Source organism: Rhea pennata, chromosome 6 (assembly GCF_028389875.1).
Source record: "Rhea pennata isolate bPtePen1 chromosome 6, bPtePen1.pri, whole genome shotgun sequence".
In the NCBI taxonomy this organism is placed as follows: Eukaryota; Metazoa; Chordata; class Aves; order Rheiformes; family Rheidae; genus Rhea; species Rhea pennata.
Genome location: NC_084668.1, coordinates 12620607 through 12641407, shown reverse-complemented (window position 1 = coordinate 12641407; position 20801 = coordinate 12620607). Strand labels below are relative to the sequence as shown.

Sequence of the window (20801 nt, the reverse complement as noted above, 5' to 3'; positions counted from 1 at the left end):
TCTCTAGCTCTTCATTGTTGTCATTGGTAACTCCAGACTTTGTTTTCCTTTTAAAGAAAGATTCAATGCATTTTACAACCATTAAACATCTTTTCTCCTCTCCATCTATACTTGTGTCTCCTACTAACAGCAAAAGACTTGTGTACATGGGAATGGCCAGCAATACTAGTCTAATGGCTTGTTTGCATGGTCAGGTACTGGAGGAAGGCCCTTCAATCTCTCTGAAAAATGCTGAACACATCTTTGGTTCTTCAGCAGTCACAGAAGATAGTAAATATCCAAGAGAATTTGGGGTATTATTTACTTAAAGTGGGTCTTTTACTAATGATTTTTGCTGTATCTTTCAATTCCAGATTCAGTGCAATAGGGGAAAAGTCCTAATACTGCTGGATATTTGCAAGGCCTTTCAAACTTCAGCTGCTTTGCCTCCATTCTGCTATGGGTAATACACATTTTGCAACCAGGTTTGCCTCCTGAATGCCTGCAAGTCCAGTCTTGTTTTTAGCAATGCATTCAGCAAAACTCAGCTCTTCAGCAGTCCGTGTTCAAAAGGGCCAACAAAGGCTGAAAACGAGGATGGACGAGAATAGTAAAAGCTTTTCCTACACGTTGCCGACATCTCTTCTAACGAAAGACAAGGATTTCTTTTGACTGTTGAGTTTAAGCCTGTACCAACTATTGGTCACGCTACCTGCTTTGTTCCTTTAAGATGTCATATTTTTGGCACAACTCCTTACCACCCAAACACTCAAGAATGAAGAGCACAGTGTTGTCCAAACGGGCAAATGTAAAAAGCCCTTCCCCCAGCATTATCTTCCGAATGGGAATAAGCATCTGATTCTGAGTTTGCTTTTCTCTCTGCTCTGTCACTCTGGGCAAATTTACACTCTACAGTCTTCTGAAAACATATATCAAATATTACAGAATATTCATTAGCAACTCAAATAAAACAAGAGAGTAAAATGTGAACATACCTGAATAAGAGAAACGTTGTGCAGACTAAGTCTGAAGAGGTAGTTCCTGCATAAGCAAGCAAAAGAAATACAAATTGTTAGGTTACCCAAAGAAAGGAGAGGAAAGTTATAAAAGGAAGTCACAGTTTTTAGTTATTCATTTGTATGGGCAGTGAGCTCTCCTTGGACTCCTTTCCACAGAAGAGCAGCTTTAATGATATAGCTTCATTCACTCTAGAAGTGCCACTATGCAGTACTTCCCTACTCAGTAGAAAAACAAGATTCAGTCTTATGGCAATGGGAAGTCCTATGGCAATGAAAAAGTCCTAAGGACTCTTCTAAAGAGCTTTTTTTTTAAAGTCTGTAGTTGTCAGCACACTCTGCCCAAGCAAAGAAAGTTACTCTAACTTCCATGCACAAGAATTTCATATTGGGTCACAACGACTGCTGCAAGGCATGAACAATTTTTCCTTCTTCTCTTACCTCTTGCGTATAACGTAAGTCATAACCATAGAGTTGTCTATACATGTTATCACGATTCTATAAATAGATTTAATGGTTTCAGCCACTGGCAGACCGTCTATAAAAAAAGTTAGCAACAAGGATTATGAGGAACTCTGGAAGTCAAGCTCCTGGGACCATATCTTCAGCGAAGGTAGGTCTAATCTGCACCATCTGTAGCCTATTCTGTACTGGGACCATTTACCCAGAGAAGAATGAGACCCATTAGCAATACCTGAACAAAATATATCAGTAATATCTAATGTAAGTATGTAGAGAAGTACATACACAAAAACTCCATCATCTCTCCTAGTTCAGTCACCTGAGATCCAGCAGTTCTTTGGTATTCTGAGACTATATTCCTTCTCAAAGATCTGCCTACCCTTCCAGGTAATTATTTATTAACTCTTTAGCATCATCTATAGACTTAAATATTCTGCCCTGCTGTGTGCAGCAGACTGGAGGCATTAAGCTTACACAAAACTAAGATCTCAAAATGGAGGGAAATTCTCATCCAGTGATTGATTCGACTTAGCTCCCTTAGGAAAACACATGCTACTCTCACCAAAATACTAATGAATTTCCAGTATATAAGATATCATGGAATAATCGTTCTCCTGGAGGAGTTAAGCACGTCACAGGCCTCTAATCTTACAACACCCTAAGGAGAAAGTTCTTGTAACTAGGGACTTGAAGTTGCTATCCTGTTGTTAAGCATGCAATTTAAATGCATTGATTTTGGAAGTCTTATAACACAGATTCCAGCTCCTTGTTTTAGTCTTGTAAAAAGCTGGACAGTTTGACTGAGTAATAAATTTTAATATTAGGTTTTTTTTCCCCTGGTAGCACTGCAGAGTAAATTCAACTAAAAAATCTTTAATGGAAGAGGCGTATCTTAAAGACATGATTTTCCTTGCACTCAGCCAAAACAAATGCAGATGGGAACAGTGTCCATTTAAATAAAGACAGTCTCCATCCTCTCAGTGACTGCTGTGTAGCACCTGAACAACGCGTTAGTGATGAGATCACTCAGCTGGCCAAGACCTGAACCAGGCGGGAACATAGTACTAACACTAGCTGCACAATGATCTTCCAAAAGCCTCTTACTAAACCCAAATCTCCAAGTCCAACCTTATGGCTTTCTTACAGAAAGGGGGGTTGCCTCTTTATTTTTCATCAGCTGACCTTGCCTGGCATCTGCACAGCTTCTGGCAGTTACTCTTGGTTGGTTCGATCTTTCTCACATCTCATCAGCAGTAATATGAGCACTGGCAGCCAGACTGGCTACCAGAGACCCCCTTGGACATCAGTTGGCCTGCCCAGCTAGAACTGATTAATCCTTAATTAATAACATGATCTTTCAACTGTGTTGGTTCTGTGAGGCCAAACCAGGAGTAAAATGCAATTGAGGAAGATCTGCTGAATATGATTGTGCTGTTTTTACGAATTGCTACTCAACCATGATTTCAGTCTGAGAGTGTCTTTGAATGACAGGCATGGTTTATTGTACCTAAATTGCCCCATTTGTGTCCTTCTTTCTGCTCATGTTTGAAGTTATGACTGTTTAATACCTTGCTGAACTATAATTTAAAGCAGCTGGAAGAATAGGATTAAGAAATATGTAAGCACACTGAGATCTCTGTGTGAATGGATGAGGCACCTTCTTGGTCTTTTTTTCTTTTTTTTTTCCCCTCACATTTTGTCTTCTCAGTAAATGCTGGCTAATTCCTTTCTCTCTTAAATTAAACCCACCTGGAATAGGCCAGAAGAGCAATTGCTTGGTGCAACTAAGTATTCTATTAACCTCCTTCTCCTGTATAAAAAGCTAGTGCACAAACTTGGAGGGATGGAACAATCTTCTTATTCACTTTCTGTAAAAGGTCACACAACTTTGCTGCATGGTGTTAAAACAGTAACTTCGTCTCATCCCTGGGTTGGCTGCGTTTCAGCCATCTCCAGACCAAGAGACAATATTCTTTTAAGTACTCTGGGGTAAATTGTATTATACCTCAGTGTAAGGTGTCTCAAACTGCTCACTATTATTACTACTAACATTATTCAGGAACCTCAGTGAACCTCATTTCTGAAAATACCCATGTTAATCAGTAATACCCTGACATCTCAGTCAGGACTGCAGCTTTATTACATCCAACACAGAGTGGGTTGATGGTGGTTCCTCTGTGGAATGATTACCAGCAGAAACCTATTTAAACAACTTGAAGGTAGATCCTCTCCCTGTCTCTTCTGATTGTGGGGGCATGTTAGCCCCAATACATATACGAATACAGGTATACGAAGTTGGGTGCTGTAAAGATCCTCCTGCTCTGCGCAACCTAATCTTGAAGAATGTGCCATCTAAACAGGCAGAGAAGAGCGAAAAAGAGACATCATTCTCATTTCAGTTTGAAGCACAGAGTAAGAAACTCAGCCAAGGTCACAGAGGATATCTGCAGCACAACTAGGAGCTGATCTCCTAGTCCATTAGCCAGTGCCCTGGTTAGGAAAAAAGACTGTTCCACTAGGTTGGGGAACAATGCTTAAGCCTGTGCTGAAGCACCATTTACACTCACGAAAATTGGGTATACACTTAAGTACTCTGGGCCCTCTGTCCTATTCTAACTATGGGCAGAGCCGAGCTGCAGTACAAATCTTGTAGATGAAAGTATTTGTTAATTGGCTTTGTAATTTGTATTTGGCTGCCTTGTAAAGTGATTAAGCGCTCACGGTGCCTGGTGCCACAACGCATGAGTACCAGACACCAGGAGCAGGTGAGGTGTGTTTTAAGAAAGAGCAGAGGAATATATTCATCCAAATCTGCTTGCCAAGGAAATTCCCAAGTCAAAGCTTCTTATTAAGAGTCCATTTCATACCGCCACGCAGACCTTGGATGAACTTTGTAACATCATGTCCATGCATTTGTTCACACATCACCTGGCCTTGCAGCAATTCACAGTGAAGACAAAACGTTTCATCTAAAATGCCACTGAGCAACAGAGTTACAAGAAAAACTATGCCTTTCCAATAGGAAGCTGCATAACTAAAACACTGCAATAAAAGCTGAGACCCTTCCTCTAAGGAGTTCAGAAATTATAAGGGCTGCGACATGCTTCAAACACAGCCTACAAACACAGTCCTTCCCAGCTCTGAACAAGCCCTCTTTTCAGGCACTACATCTGTCAGTACTGCTCTTGCTGATTAAAAGACGCTTCCTTCTAATTAAAAAGGAAAGTGCTTTTCAGTTCAGTTCTGCTATATTAGATCAGGAGGAATTTGATGGCTTGAACAGGTTTTGAACAGGTGTATACGAATGGTTACCTAGCTTCAGAATCTTTTTTTTTCTATGTAACGAGTAGGGTTTGTTCACATTTGTGATGTTCACAATGTTCACATTTCCCAGCACTGTCTCCTCCACGCATACCAAGGAGGTGGAGTAACCTGTCTGTGCTCCAGCACCATCCTTGCTAGTGATGTGAAGCCACAAGATCCCCTAACACAGATCATTACTGGAATCTCTCTGGACTTCAACACACACACACAGATTATCGCTCAACAGTACCATACCTTACACTAGTTGTTCTATATCACTAGATGACATACATATCTACTTGCATGTTCCTGCTTTCCAGCATCTTATAGTAGATGTGAGGCAGCTTACTCCTGCCTCTTTACATGGCCGGCTATCTCAAGCCCCCTCTCTGTACACAGACAGTTACCCTGGAAGTAGAAATGCAGCCAGCAGAAGCTCATAGTAGCGTTTGATCATAGTAAAAAAATATGGTTGGAGAGAGCTGAAGAGAATTGAGTGAAGAATTACTTTCCCCTTTTGGGGCTATTATCACACTGAAACAGCCATCCGATACAGCTTAAGTGAGATATTGGAGACTTCAAATATGCTAGTGGGGCTCTGGGAAGGTATTTCCCATGCTTGTGCTACAATCAGGTGCCAGGTCTACAACAGAGACTCACAACTGTCACAGTGTAGATAATAAGAAAAATAATTAACAGAACAGGGTCCTTTGGGTGATGTGAAACAAGACATAAAATTATGCCTGTCACAAAGCTAATGCTCCCTCCTGGCACTCTCCTAGAAGCCACGTCCTAGGGTTGACGTGGTTAGGAGGCAGGAGCTCCTGTCATCTCTTCCTACCTTTGCTCCTGGAGACCTTACGTACACTTTGTACTTCCACAGTACATTATAAACACAGCTTAGTCACACTTCACAACTCCCAGCAAGCTGGTTAGTATCATTCCTCCCCTTATAATAATGGTAAATGGTAAAACGAGGCAGAGAAATGTTAAATGACCATCTCCAAAGCTCACAGAAAGTGTGATTCAGTGACAGAATTGAGATCAGATCCCAGGCAAATCTCAAACTAGATTAAAGCATAGTGCCTCTGTGGAGGTCCAGCTGTGGCTGAACTTTTCAGATGGTTATCACATTTCTGAACAGACCAACTATCCCAAGAAACCCTGCTCCTGAAGGGTGATTCTGGCCTTAGCTTTCAGAAGGAGTTAGTTATATGCTTGGTATGATGAACCCTTAGCAAATGCTGCACCAGTGATTCATTTGAAGGACCTGGTATACAATTGCTGGAGAAAGGTGGTGAGCCAGCATCTCCGTTACAAGCTGGAACCTTATTCACCAGTAATTTTGTTTCTATTGAAGAAAAACTTGTCCAGTACATCATTCTTTCTTAAAAATCAATAGATGTTCAACAGAGAACCATACTAAATGGCACATAGTAATATGATGCAGTTGCCATATGAGCAATTGCTTTTCCCAAAGCAACATTTCTCTGTGATAAATCTTGCCAGAGCTGCAGCAGCATCCTCTTAAAACAGGCTCTTCTGCTAGCATTCAAGACATTTCTGAATCATTCTGATTAAGCAGCTTCCAAGTAAAGCCAGGTCCCAGGTAGCATTTCTGGATTGTCACTGTGTTGCAGAAGAGGCCCATTTAGTACTTCCCAGTAGAAACCAGGATGAAAACCAAATCCTCTATATTCAAGTCAATGGAGAGAAGCTACCATCAGCTGTAGCAGTACAGAGTATGTGACACAGATCTGTGCAGTATCGGTGCTGTATATTCAAGGCCAAAACAGGCAGATGCAGCCCATGCAGAACTGCAGCGTAGCTCCAGCACATTTGGCCTATATCACTCTTCGGAAATCCAGACTGACCGCTGCTACTGTTACCGAGTGACATCATGGATCCGGGAGTGCTGGCTGCTGCGGGAGGGAAGGTGGGAGGAAGGGGCTCATCCCTTGGAAAAGCAGCCACGTCCCCTCTCCCATCACCTCGCAGGAGCTGCACATCTCGGATCGCCCCTCCTTAGGGTGGCAGCTTTGCCCACATTTCTGTGACACCTTGAGCCACCTGTTTTCTGGAGGGTAGCAATATGTACACACTCAGGGGGATCAGGAGGGGGATTTTGTTTTTAATATTATTTGAGCAAATGTTAAAAAAATGGGGGCAAATTTCCATAATTTTTGGTTACATTTTCCTCCATTTCACTAGATGAGTTTCTCTAAAACCTTGAGGAGGGAAACCGAGTCAAATTTACAAAACACTTGTGTGGGTCGGTCCCCATTCTCCTGGAGTGAGTCCACCTCTCAGCCCATCACATATTATCCCACATAGCACCTCAAGTCTCTCCTGACATGTGACTGAAAGCTCTTCTCTCCCTCTCTCATCCCAGCTGGCAGAGCAACAGAGCACTTAGAGCACCATGCTGTGGCACTGAGCCACATGGAGACCTTTGATCTCCTATTTGCACATCACTTCTTGTTGCACTCTCATATGCCAACCTGTAAAACACCTCTTCTTCCAGTGCACCGAATATCATCCAAATATTCCCTGGCAGCCCCCCCCTCCCCTCCCATTTGCCTACTTAGGCTGATAAACATGCTCAGCTCTGTTAGACTTTCCTCAGACTCTGGAGGAGTTCAGCATGACTTGTATGCAAATACAGACATAGTTGGCTGGCAAGCTCACGTTACTGCCAACCAATGCCTTCTCTTTTTACTTTCTCTCTACTTTTTTTTTTTTTTTTTAACTTCTTAGCAGTGGCACAGAACAGTAGGTTTAGCACCTAAACATCTGGATATAAAGTAATATGCAAGTCACTGTGGTGAGCCCTGCCATATAAAACTGACATATCACCAACTTAACCAGAACAAAGGAATATGTTCAGTAATGCAAAACAAAACTGCTCTGCAGCCCCATCCTCCCATGCTGTAAAACACATGCGAGGCTGAAACCCCCAAGGTATTTGCCAACATTCCTGACCTCATACCCCTCTCTGTAATGCAATCTTTAAACTGAATTATTCCTCACGTGTCACTAAAGCAAGCGAGGCTCTCACGGGTGGCTGCTTTTGTGATAGCATATCGCCAATTTTCATTTTATCTGGAGTATGAGACGCTCTTCCAGCCGGGCCCGCATTTGCTGTGTAAAGATGCTTCCCACCGACCTGGGCTGCACCCAGGTTGCCTTTCACTCAGGCCTGGCTGCGAGACCACCGGCCAGGAGAGCCGACGGCTGCTTTCCTTTCCCTCTGCTCCAGGAAGCAGCAAAAACACCCTGCCTACCACCTCAGGGCTCACCAGCAGAGGGGTAGACGGTAGGCACTGCCTTGCAGGCTGCTTGAAGGACCACCTGTATCCTGCCGACAAGGCTGGCAGACCTAAGAGAGCGTCCGCTGCCTCCGCCTGCTCTCCAGATGCAATACCTTGGGCAAAGCTTCCTCTTTGCTCTCTTACAGCTGCTGCTGCTTCTGTGCGTTGGCCAAGCCCAGCAGCCTACCGGTGCTGCAGTATAGCATTTTATTTGATTTATTTTTTCTGTGCTAATTAAAATTCCCATTCTGTGCTCTGGGCAAATGTACAAATTTCACATAAGAGAAAAGATATATATTTTGAACAAGATTTGGGCCAGGCTCCAAGGTTCCCAGAATCCCATAAGCTACAAAAATTCTCCTGGCACCTTGTCCTGCCCACACTTCTTCCCCTCCTCCTCAGGGGGTAGTCTGGGACAGCATAGACTTGCGGTAAGACAAAATCGGAGTCCTACAGCCCAGCTGAAGGGAGCAAACTCTACAGGTAAGAGCCAGGCGTCCAACGAGGCTTCACCTCTCCACACTTAAACAGGCTGAGCTGGCCTCATCTGGCACAGCATCAGAGAGGAAAATCTCCCTCTAAACTATCCCAGGCTCAACCACAGAGGTTAAAATCTGCACTTCAGATCTTACTTTTATTTCCAGAATAAGGAAACTGGGCACCCCCAATTATGGCTTTAACTAGCTGTACAGTCTAATCACGGGTTTGTCACCTTCGCCATGTTCTTCTTCATGCAGGTCAGGTTGTTTCTTTAAAAATCATTAATGGTCCTTTTAAAGTTTTTGTTCATTTTCAAGACTGACCCCCCTTTTTTCTCTTACACTACCACATTACCTTCTCTCCCCCTGAAATGAGGATGCAATTTGAATTAGAGCTTTCTTTTTGTCTGATCAGAAAAATCACTGTGAGGAGGGAGGATATTTGTTTTTCTAGGTCCCTTTGCAGCACAGATTTCAGATACCTTCCTGCACTCTGGACATAATCAAACACGTTATCGTGCTTTTTGCTTGCTCACATCCTCATTACTACCTCAACTGGCAAGGTAAATTCCCAGGCAAACGTGAGTCCGCAGGGGGTACAGTCAGCCTAAGAGGGGGTGATAGCACTGCGAGCCACCAGAACATGGCAGTAACGCAGCTCAGTCACTTCATCTCGGAGAAGAATTGAGTCAAATTCTGCAGTCAGTGAAGAACGGCATGTTTTTGCCTGCTGATAACAGGATAAGCCTCGGTACTATTTAACCCTTGGTTAGGCCCATGTGACTGTGGGCAATGTTAAATTGCTTGCATGTCAGTCTCTCCACGGTACAAAATGTGATTTTTTCAGACCTGCCAGAGTCCCACCGTCCCAGTGTAAGTCTTTGGGACTCACAGACTCTCACCAGCATTTTGAAGACTCATGTCTTACGCTAGGTTGAGGATGGGTAATTAAACTGCCAGAACCCAAAGGTAAAGGGTCCAAATCCCTCCTCTGCCACAGATTTTCTGTGAGTCCATACAAAATATTGCTTTGGGCATGTCTATATCAGCCAAGTAAAACAGCGCAGACATCTCCAGCGTTGTGCAAACATCAACTGGTGCCTACAAAAGCTGCGACCTGCCTGCAGGAAAAATTGTGCCAGGTGCAGCACTGCACTGTCATTCAGATCTATAAGCTTGTGTGCCTCTACATCACAGCCTGTTTCACAGGGCAGGCTTGCTCTGAATCCCTCTGGGCCTTAGATTCCCATCTATAGTGTGAAAGTTATGATAGTGGTTTCCTTCCTCGTGGAAGCCCTGTGAGGATAAATCTTGGTGGCAGACCTTGATCGTTTGGCAAGAGAAAGTGGTGTTGACCGAGTTTGGATCTGATCCTGATGCTCCAAACCTGCAATCAGCTCTGACACAAGACTTCTACCACTGAACCAACTTCCTGGTTTGCAATGTGTTTTTTTGCCCAGGTGACATAATCTGCTAAGACTTAGTCTCTTCAGAGTTCAGTGGCAATCCAGATCCAGATAGGACTGAAGGTGCCCAAGGGTAAGAGTGATATTTTCCAAGCAATACAGGTTTTGTGAGTTTTACTGCACTTCTCTGGAGCTTTCTGCCAACTAGGCAGAAAAGAGCCTATGTTCAGCCAGAAATCTGCACAAAACCTGGTGTCTGACAGACTAATCTATCATACACTAGAGAGTTTCAATAAACTCAGTCCTGCTGGTTGAGGATCCTAGACTATATTTACAATCTCCCATATTTCTGCAAGCTGCAGCTTGAAGTAACTCTTCTGGGACATCACTTCTTCCATTTAGTCTTTGGCTCTTAAGCCTACGTGATACAGAGTTGTTTTATTGCTCATATGTTCTGGAGCAAGGCCAGCCACGAAGGGTGTACCCAGGTTGTTGTGCTCCCAATTTATCACAAAGTTGTCCTGTTCAAAGCCAAAAGTGACCCTCCCAATACTGTTTTTCACACTCACAGCCCTCCATCCCAGAGTTAGAAGCAAAGCTTTTGGCTGATCTATAATAAGCATTGTAAGTTTGTAAAGCATTTCTCCCCAAATTAACCCTAACTCCTCTCTTCAGTGCCTAGCTACTTGATATTAAGAGATACACTCAGTACAGCTCTAAATCAGGGACAAAAATCACTCATCAAAGCATCCAAACTTGCATCACCAGCAGCTTTATCACTTTACATTCAACAGTTTGCAGCAGAAGCTGGCAGCCACAGAAGGATATGCACTTTACTTGCTCATTGCAAGTCCCTTAATGCTGAATCTGCCCACCACCCTCTACCTCCAGGCTCTCTTGGTGCAGTCCATTTGTTACAAGCCATGAGAAACAACACCATCCTAGCTCCTGATGGAGCTGACAGCCCTCACAGCAAGCAGGACAATGAATACTTCTGGTCATCATGCTTTCTGGTTGCCTTTCTACAGAGACATGTCCCCTTGCTGCGAATGGCCAACGCTCTTAGCCAGGCCTCTCAAATCCACAGCCCCAGCAGGCTACTGCCCCAAGCTAACACCCCCACAGAGTCCTTCTGGGAGAAGTCAAATGTTTCCCTTAGGGTTTCCCATGCACTTTCTGCACAGCCATTTGTTTGGGTACCATCCTCCTGCCGTCCAATCTGTTTCCCTTCAGCTTGCTGTTGTGCCAGATCATCACATGGTGTCTCAACCGTCCTCATTTAAACCTTTTATGTTTTCCTCGCCAGGAATCTCTTGTGAAGCATGCTTTTTGGCTTGACTCCAAGCAAGGCCTTTCGTATCAAAATTTCTTCCTTGGCCCCGTCTCTGCCCAGAGAGTAAAAAGATAGCCTTGAGGAGTAAGTCCGAGATGCAGGGTTGGGAACGTCACAACTAGGCAGTTCATCTCCTCCACAAAACCTATCTTCCCAAGCTTTGGGCACCCTGTGCATGGGGTAGCTCAGAGAGCAGTGCACTGATTTGCAGATGTGCAGGTGAAATCACTGCCCCAGGAAGCAAGAGAAGGCCAGGTGGCTTCTGCTATAGCCTGGGCAGGGGAGAAGAGGGGACAAAGAGCCCCAAGGAGAACCTTGGAGAGCCGAGCTGGAAGATCCCACAGGAATGACAGCATAGCTTCCTCCAGTCCTTCTGTGACCTCCTGCGCCCCCTGCAGCAAGAGCACCCCACACGTCCTCCCTGGGCTGGGCCCACGGCCGTCTGGCTGCCCCAGCAGTCTGCTGCTCTAGACAGCTACCAAAGGGGTCTAGAGCTGCCCTTGAGCTATGGCAAGCAGCTACTGTCTATTCATATAGTCACATCTTTTAAGTCGCCTCTTTTTAATGCAAGTGTCTTTCACTTGCCCATCAAGTTAGGAAATTCAGCTTGTCTCCCTTGTTAAACCATTTATTTTACAGCAGCTCACTTAAGCTGTTCTTCTTCCCAATCCATTCCCCAGGTGTATAACTAATCAAAGAGCAGTGTCCTGGGCTGCCTCGTCTTTCTTCTGGTACAAGGATCATCTCATCTGTGGCTCTTCACTGTGGCAGCAAATATACAATATGTGTCTATAATTCAAAACTATTGCTCATTATATGACACTAATCTGCAAGAAACTATCACCTATTTCCTCACTATTGCTCTTTGATTTCAGATGTTTAGGTAGTGCAAAGAGACCCACAGTTAATAAAAGCAAACTGTTCACTAAGAATGTCATATAGCAGAGTTAAATCTGAAATCTAATAATGGGAAAAAGATTGAAAGTAAAGACAATAAGTATTCCAAGATCATGCTATTAGAGAGAGATGGCAGTTCCTACACAGTCAAGGCTGCAATCAGTTTCCATTTCAGCTCCTTTATTGGCTTCATCTTGGAAGTTTTCTCAGGTCTGAAAAATTCAAGGCTTATTTTTGAAGAAAAGAAGACCATTTTGGAAAAAAAAATAATAAAAAAAAAAGCAGGACAGTTGGACAAAGTAGCATTGCTGATAGAAGCATGCAAAAATCCAGAATTGAGTTCCCAAAATCATTTTTTTTAATGCACCGGGAGATTTATGTATCTTGAGTTTTGTGCAGATCATATTTTCAAGTTTTTTTCTCAGTAACAATGACATCTAGAAAATTGTTTTTCCTCCCATTAAATTAAGCTCAAATAGTATTCACATGCACTCAAGAGCTGAAAAAAACAGCAAATGTTTCAAAACAATCACTCATTCACAGAAGAAAAACAGTACATTAAAATACTAACACTACATTTAAAACAAAAACAAAGCATGCAAACTATGAGTCAAAATGAAGGTTATCGATTTCTGAAATGTGTGTTTTTATACTTAAGAAAATGTGGTTTACCGCATGGGCAGTGTGCGATTTACAATGTCCTAAACTATTCATATCCTTACTTGCAAATGTTTGGATTTTGCAAACGATGTGACAAGTAAATATGTTGCTTAGAAACCACGGTGGGCTTTCGAAACTAATTCTTTCGTTTCTGGGATTTTGACTGGGCAGGTGTTTGGTACAGTGGAGGTATCAGACTCCTCCGGTTCGGGCTCAGGCAGCACCAGCCAGTTGAGGAAGGCTCTCAGATAAGGACAAAGCTTAAAAATCTGAGGCTCGTGTTATTGCAGCTCCCTTTCCGCGCAGCGTGCCCTCAATACCTCTTCTAGTTTCAGTCACGCCGTGTCCGGTTCCTGAAACCAAAAACTCTTGTGAGCCCCGGGGTTTTCTTTCCTTCTGGGAAGCATTTGCTATGAAGCTTTGAGACAGAAGAAACACAGGGCGAGCTAAGCTAGAGAGATGCTGCGGTGAGATCACACCGCTTTTAAACAGAAAGAGCTAGTCTGAAAGAATTTATAACAGGAGCACCTAAGAGAGGGATGTTAACCAGGAAACTGAGGAGTGGGAGCACTGACAAACTCCACCCTGATCCCAAACTCCTGCCACGAGCCCAGAATAGCTGGTGTTACTACTAATACGATCTGCAGGCCCACATTTAAACGTAGTTAACATTTAAATGTAGGTTTCATAAATTACACCCTGCAGAGATGGGGAGAAGACAGCTCCCATCTCTTTGAGGTATTGTTTCATTTGCAAATTCAAGCAGATGGTGCGCGAGCAACTAACGACTCAAAAATCCCCCCTAAAAATAGCCCAGAACAAGGTGTGGATTTATCAGGGAAGGAGGGAACAGAAAAAGCTCTACTTCCCGTTCCCGATCCTCTGGCATCTCCAGGCGTGCAGCCCAGCACAGCGCGGGGCGCGTGCACCTGAGGGCCCCACGGACCGCGGGCTGCTCCCCGCCCGCCGCCTCCTCTCCGGGCGCCTCTCCCTGGCCGACGCGCGGGGAGGGGAAGGCTCGGCGCTCCCCTCCACCCCCACGCCAAGGCTGCGTCCACCTCGACAGGCCACTCTGGGAGATCACGTCTCCTTTAACAGCATCCAAAGTGGCTCAGCAGAGCCGCGCGGCGCGCTCAGAGCGTTTCGTCTCCCGGTCAGGTTGGCGATGTCTACGCGGGGGGAACCTGCCGTGCAGCTGCAAACCATAAACCCCCCCGAGGAACAGGCCCGCCTTTGCACAAAGCCTAGCAGAAGGCACTGATCAGCGCTGTCCCCAAAGCGATGCCGCTCTGAAGCAGTAAATATTAATAATCACTGGTTAAAGATTCTCGCGCAGGTAAAGCTGCGGCTTGAAAAAAGTAAAATGTTGCTGCAGGAAAAGCAGGAGGGTCTCTAATACAAACAGTTGTGTGATGGTAAGTTTTATTATTCACCACACATATGCATGCAGAAAATGTATATTAAATACTACTTCAGTTGTCTCTTTGGAGTCAGAAACTCCCCTTCCACGACACATCTCACTGTCTTCTCCTGTTCATAGCAGGGGTTCCTCCAGCTCTGCTTCTCACCTCCCCGTTCTCTAAGGCTGAATAAACTAGAAAGCAAGCCGTCTCTTCCTCCATTTTCATTAATAGCGCAGACTGCTGCCACAATGTTATCTGATTCTAAATGTTATACTTAAACTGCCATTGGTGGCTGATTTGTTGGACTATGCTTAGTCTTTTCCTTTTGGGTTGTCTTATCTGTTTATTATGCAATAAAAAATTGTTGCTGCTGGGGCCCATGATTCAACTACTCCTGACACATATTATTTCACTGAACCACAGTTCTTTTCCCAGTAACAAATGCAGCTCTAAATTTCTTAGAAGTTGCCTCTGCTCATACTGTGTTTGTGTTTCTAACCTTCTCTTACGGCATTCTAAATAAAAATAATGTTTAAAAATACAGGAAAATAGATGCTAATTGTATACAGTGGGCCAGAACAACAAAGTTGCACCAAAATGCATTACGTGAGGATCTGGCTTCGTCAGCAGGACGAAGCAAACAGGTTTAGGAGTGAATTCTAAAGGAAGAGAGAAGAAGCCAACCTCTTACACCACCACAGTCTTACTACACTTTTTAAAAGGTGTGTAGGTGAACCTGGTACAGACGGAAAGTCTGTCCGTGGTAAATAAACCATAAAGCCAAATTCTGTGCTGGCAGAGTGATGGTGCAGAATTATTTACTATAACTCTCCTAACATTCATGCTACTGAGGGAGATGCCAGCATTCTGCTTCATTAACCAGTCATTTTGATTGCATCCTTTTTTTAAAAAAAAGAATCTAGTAATTTTCTCTTCTTTGCAATTATTCTAAAGCCCTCTACATAAATCAGAGCTTTCTCTTTGAGAGGGAGACTGGCCACATAAGCTGGAAACACACTCTCCTCTGAAGCCAGAACATGAAGGTAAAGGCCTTGAGCAGCAACACTGGTCTAATTAAAAGATTATCTTTACCTTGCTCCCACAATGAGCTGGTTCCTGTTGGCATCCAGTGCAAGCTGAGAAAAGTCACGCACACCTGGATAGGTGAAATTCGACACCCAGGGCTTCAGATCTGCAACGACAATGAAAAAGCAGAAAACAATAAAGCTGCTCTAGAAGCAGTGAGTTCACCCAGACATCCACTAATGCATTTCCTACAGAGTTATCTGTCAGGGGAAGGGTAATTAATAGTCTATTTAAAGGGTTACTATTTATTCTCATCCTCTGCACGATGTGCAAAAATTGCACATAAACGCAGAGCTGTCTCAGCAGTTATTTTCACATCCAAGATGGAGTGTCAGCATTGGATCCAGAGACAACGGCAGCTTGCTTTTGCTTCTGCTAAACTGGGGAGCTAGGGTTAAGCAGCGCAAGGGGATTAGGCTCCTCCTGTAACACCTCTGCAGCCTTGCCTTCTATGCTGAGCAAACTTTTGCCCTCCAAAAAGAGAAAGTGGCACCAACTGACTGAAAACTTGGTTACAGTAGAAGCGACCTGCACGTAAGACCTGACTGCTCCAAAGACAGGTTTTACCTTCTCTTCTACGTTTAAGGTCCTGTTCTGGGTTTCACTTTACTTGGCGTTTGGGATCCCCCTCAACTAAAGCCTTCCTTAACCCAGACGAGGGTGCCTACCACAGCATTGTAGTCCCTAAGAGATTCCAGAGGCTTGAAACCGGTTCTGCCAACCTGCTTGGATCTGCCAGCCTAGACGCTTGCTCAAACTGAGTCACAGGGATTAACGCAGAGCAATATAGATTTGTCTAAGCCACACTCAGGGAGACAAAGCTCTTCTTACAGAAGCTTTATCTATTAACATAGCATCTATTGAGAGATCTACAGCAGGACAGTCTGGATGTAATAAAAATACACCTGTTTTAAATAAAGGAGAAACTAAAACACTGCTTCTAGGGTACTCTTAGGTCTGATGCTAGGGCATACACAGAACTCCAGATTTCAGTATAGTTACCAACTTCGACCTTGTGTGTATCACATATCACAAAATGTCACCCTCTCACATTACACTTTTACTGCATGAAATAACTGGGGCTTGATTAATGTATACCTTTCAGAAAGCCATCCAGTTTTGCTGGGAGGACTTCTCTTGGGAATTTGTTCCAACTTTTAAGTACTCTGGCTGTTAAATACATGGATAATGCCAGACATCTGAGGGAGCAAGGCACAAATGAGACCAAATCAGTATATCTGAAATCCCTCTGTGACCTATGGACAAATAACCCTGCCTCTTTCTAGAGATGGATGCTGAAGATCTGAGAGGCTCAAAGCTTTGAACATGAAGGGTATGTTCTTCTGGCCTCATGCCAACAGGATGCCAATACAGAGGGCAATGACCTGGTGACTCATAACAAGAATGATGCAGCTATGTTCAGACCAGTTCGAAAGAGCTCTGAGAAAGCATATCCTCTTGTCATTTTATGTGCCCAGTGATAAATTGAGACTTCTCACTGAAGACAGTCAAGTTTGAACATTTTGGTCTGGGCATTAGTTCCCCTTTCCACAGGGTGAGACGACAATGCTGACACGGCATCTCGTTGTTTACAGGCCTTTGGCATCTTGGCATACTTTGTAGGATTACACATGTGCAAGGGTTTAAAACCCTTGATGTAGGATATTTTGGGGGCACTCTCGAGTCCCTTCTCCTTCCAGGGGCAGGTAAAATCTAATCAAGCTCCCGAGTTATCAAAACCTTGAGAAAACACCTCTTAAAGTCCCTTCAGTCCAACCTCTCCGTTTTCTGCTTGTCTGCCTTTCTTCCCAAGGCAGAACCTTGCCACGGAGCTTCTGTCTCTGCTCTGGACGCCACGGCATGGCACAACCACTCCCGACTCCCCGTGCCGTGGGGCTGACCGTCAGGCCTGGTCCTGTGTTCTGCCTGACTCAACACTGTCAAGGTGCCTCTGACAACAAGGCCTCCACTCCCTCAATCCAAAAACTGTCGCTGGGAGCTGGAGCTTTCCAGCCCTTCTCACATTCCTGTCACACAACATAACCACATACAACACGTGTATCTCCTCTGCTCTTCAAGGAAAAGGCATGAGTTAAGGAATAGCTCAGCCAGTCTAACCTTCAAACATTTCCACCTCCTACGCTCCTCTGGGACCCTTAATGATGTACTAGCACCAGGGAGGTACTGCAGTCTCACCCCTGGCATTTTCCGAACTAATGGGGCTCTGTCTTCTTTTCCTGTAGCTTTTTAGCTGCAGAGACATTTCTGAGCCAAGCAGCAGAACCAGCAACAATAACACCTTTCAGGCAGGTTAGCCAGCTGACGTGCTGCAGATCTCCTGGCATGTGTGTTGGCTGACGGGGGTGGGATTAGGGGATTGCTATATAATGATGATACCTTTTAAAGATCCTGCTTTTAGGCCATAATTTCTCTTGTCATTTTACCTCCTCTCCCACCAACTTTTTCCTACCAACTAACCCACTATCAGAGTGCAGTAGCAGGAAGAATATCTCCTCATCTGCTGCTCTAAGCAAAATCACCTCACTTCAGAAAGGTACACTCATCAGTTCTTCCTTTTAATGGCAAGCTCTGACAAATTACAGTAAAAATAATTAAAAAAAATTAAAGGCAGTAGGTGGCTTGAATCTTTCTATGTTGGCTTAAATGTCAATCAAACCCATGAAATAAGAGGCAGTGTCTTGATTTCTATTACTACTGCAGGTGGTACAACTTATAAAGAAACCCTTCCCGGTTATTAAATTAAAGGCTGCAAGGCATGCATCCTCATAGCAAAATTAAGCTTTTATAGGCATGTAGTTGGAGATTATTAAACCCAGCATGGTCTCAGCTAAGAATGTCTGACTGTGAGTTGTCAGAATTAATGCCAAATGGCACATTTTCCTTCCTAACCTTCTTTCTTCCTGTTAGAGGAAAGGGATAAAGTGGAATGGAAATCAAGAAAGAGACAGGACATGGGTCTTTTTTCATCTAACACGTTCAGATCTACTGCTCTGACCACAGCATCCCTAAGGATGGGTCCAAACTTTCATTTTAAAACAAGCTCAGTTCTGCTAGGTAAGTGCTGCCCTGGGCCTATCCTATATTAGCTCAAGTTTACACATATGGACCCAATGAACTCCAGAGTTTGCTTGTATTTGACCTTTCTCAGAAGGCTGATTTTTCCAGTGCTCTTTAATTTGGCTGGAAACCTTCAGTACTGGGGCATGTTTACATTTGCAAAAGTATCTGTTTAAAAACACTATGAAAAATTAAAAACTAAGGCCCCAGCTTTGCATGTCGGCAGCAGGAGCTGGAAAGCTAGGAACCAAATGGCTTAAGGGTGAAATGCTCATCAAGGCCTCCTTTGTGTTTCTCATCTCTAATCATTTCCAGGGGGTTAAAGATCCATGCTCTCACTTCCTCCACATTAGGACCAACAAACAAAAGTTTAATAGTTTCCAACCCCGTCCGGCACCAGCCATATGATTCAGAGCCGCTAAAGCTCTGCGAGTCCCTCCAAGCTCAAGGTGATTCAGGTATCCAGCTGCAAAGAGCACAGAGCTGTGCAGGAAATTTAAGTCTGCAGACACAGCTGTGCTCACACTTTTATGCATGCATAAGACAAGGTAAAAAAAGGCCCTCTGCCATTTTGGAGGGTGGTCCCTCCAGCCTGCAAGTACGCTGCTCTGCATCAGTTTCCTGAGAGTGCAGGACAGGGACGAGGATTAGTCAGCTGCACAAAGCACTGCGTGCCAGACTGCAGGAGCTGGGTTTAAGGGCCTGATCCAGAAGCTCTTCAAACCACTGGCAGTTTTCCACTGAGCTTGATGGGTTTTGGATCAGCTTCTAAAGACGTGGTAAACCTGGTAATACTTGAGCCTCTCTGTCCTCAGAACCAGCTGTTCCCCACCTCGCCTTTATCCCAAGTGCTTTGAAGGAAGGAAGTATGTGAGCACTGAGTTGAGACTCCCCTGCCTGAAGGACAGCACATTTACTGCTTCATCTCACTGGTGCCCAATTGCAGCTCCCATCACCAGCAGCCTATAGCAGCTTTGTGCATCCAGCCACACATCACGCAAGAATAGAGTGGTTAAACGCCCATGCTTTGAAACTGCAAAGCCATTTCTATGAGCACGGAGCATGTCTAACCACCGTGTTATTCAAGAATGTCTCTTCTGGAATAATTCACAGCGTGAACTCTCCTAGTCTGGAACAAAAGAAGCTAAACTAAACAGCAGCAAGGGCTCTTCATGCAAAACAAGGGCACATCCACATATACAAACCACCCATGTGTCTATCTGTGGTAGCTTTGATGTGAATAGCAGAGAAGCTGCACGAGCAAAAACCTCAGCTTGAATTACATGTCTAAGTATTTCTTCTGTGCTTCGAGCAGAGCTTGCTTCCCAACGTGCGTACCACACCACCAACTGCAAAATCGTGATCTATATTGGATCTAGCTAGTTGAAAGGTGATTCAGGCATCAAGTATGTGCCCTGTTCATACTTTTGAGTGGCTGTGTAGTCACGTTAAGACTGTCCAGACGTGGAGTTACTTTGGAACAGCTCCTTGTGAGCAGAGCCAGGTGTAGTCAAGCTGTAACTCGTATTGAATGTAGGCCGCATTCTAGAAACGTGAGTCCCCTGCTGGAAAGGGGAGGATTGCACAGAAAAGCTTCAAGGATAGAGAAAGATAAACTAGAAGTAAGACCGAGGGACCCCATTCCAGAAAATACAAAGCAAACCAGAAACTTCCTTCATACCAAAGACTTATTTTATGTAAAACCCCTGTAAAATAAACTGATTCAACAATAAAGGCTTGTGTAATAAAGCAAAACACACATACAGCACTGGTGGCCTGCCAGACTCAATGGGCATTAATAAATACTTGTTCTGCAGATATTCAGATTTACTTTTGTGGAGCATTAACTTGATCACACATTGAATGCTTTTCTTACTGCCTCAAGATGCCCTCTTAAAAGCTCTCAGTGTACTGGTACGTTTACTTTGTGTGTGTGAAAATTTCAGCACTCATGCAGAGGTCCAGCTTACAGCCTTGACCTCTGCAACCGCGAAAAGTTCTCTCATCAAGCCTTTGGCTTGCTTCAGCCTGGCCGAAGGCAAAACAAGTTCAGTGACCAGCTGGTACTCCAGTTTGCAGGTACTTAACCACTTAGGTCTTTTTCAGACCATCCCCTCAGCCTAGAGGATTTTCAGTGATCTCACCAATGACCAACAGAGGTAAATCACTTTGTAACAAAATGTTGCTTTTTTTTACAACTCTGTGACTCAGCCTCTCTTTGGGGAAACACAATTGAAACTTCCCATTTTCAGAATTTGAGCTATCATCTATTCACTTGTCAAGATCTGCAAACTCACACCACTCTCTGTCTCAATTACCTTCAATATTCAGAGTATTTTTCATGAAGCAGGCAGTTGCCTGCTAAGATCGAGGCCACAGTCTCCATTC

The 20801-nt window shown here is 44.1% G+C and overlaps 1 protein-coding gene across 1 annotated transcript in view; it reads right to left on the bottom strand.

The window, feature by feature from the left end:
• SEMA5B (semaphorin 5B) overlaps positions 1 to 20801 on the bottom strand; it is a 270689-nt gene that overhangs the window by 104359 nt on the left and 145529 nt on the right. The window contains exons 4-5 of the mRNA XM_062578940.1: positions 15342 to 15441; positions 975 to 1020 (exon numbers count right to left, since the gene is read on the bottom strand). Coding sequence (XP_062434924.1) covers positions 975 to 1020; positions 15342 to 15441 — 146 coding nt within the window. The remainder of the gene's footprint in view (positions 1 to 974; positions 1021 to 15341; positions 15442 to 20801) is intronic.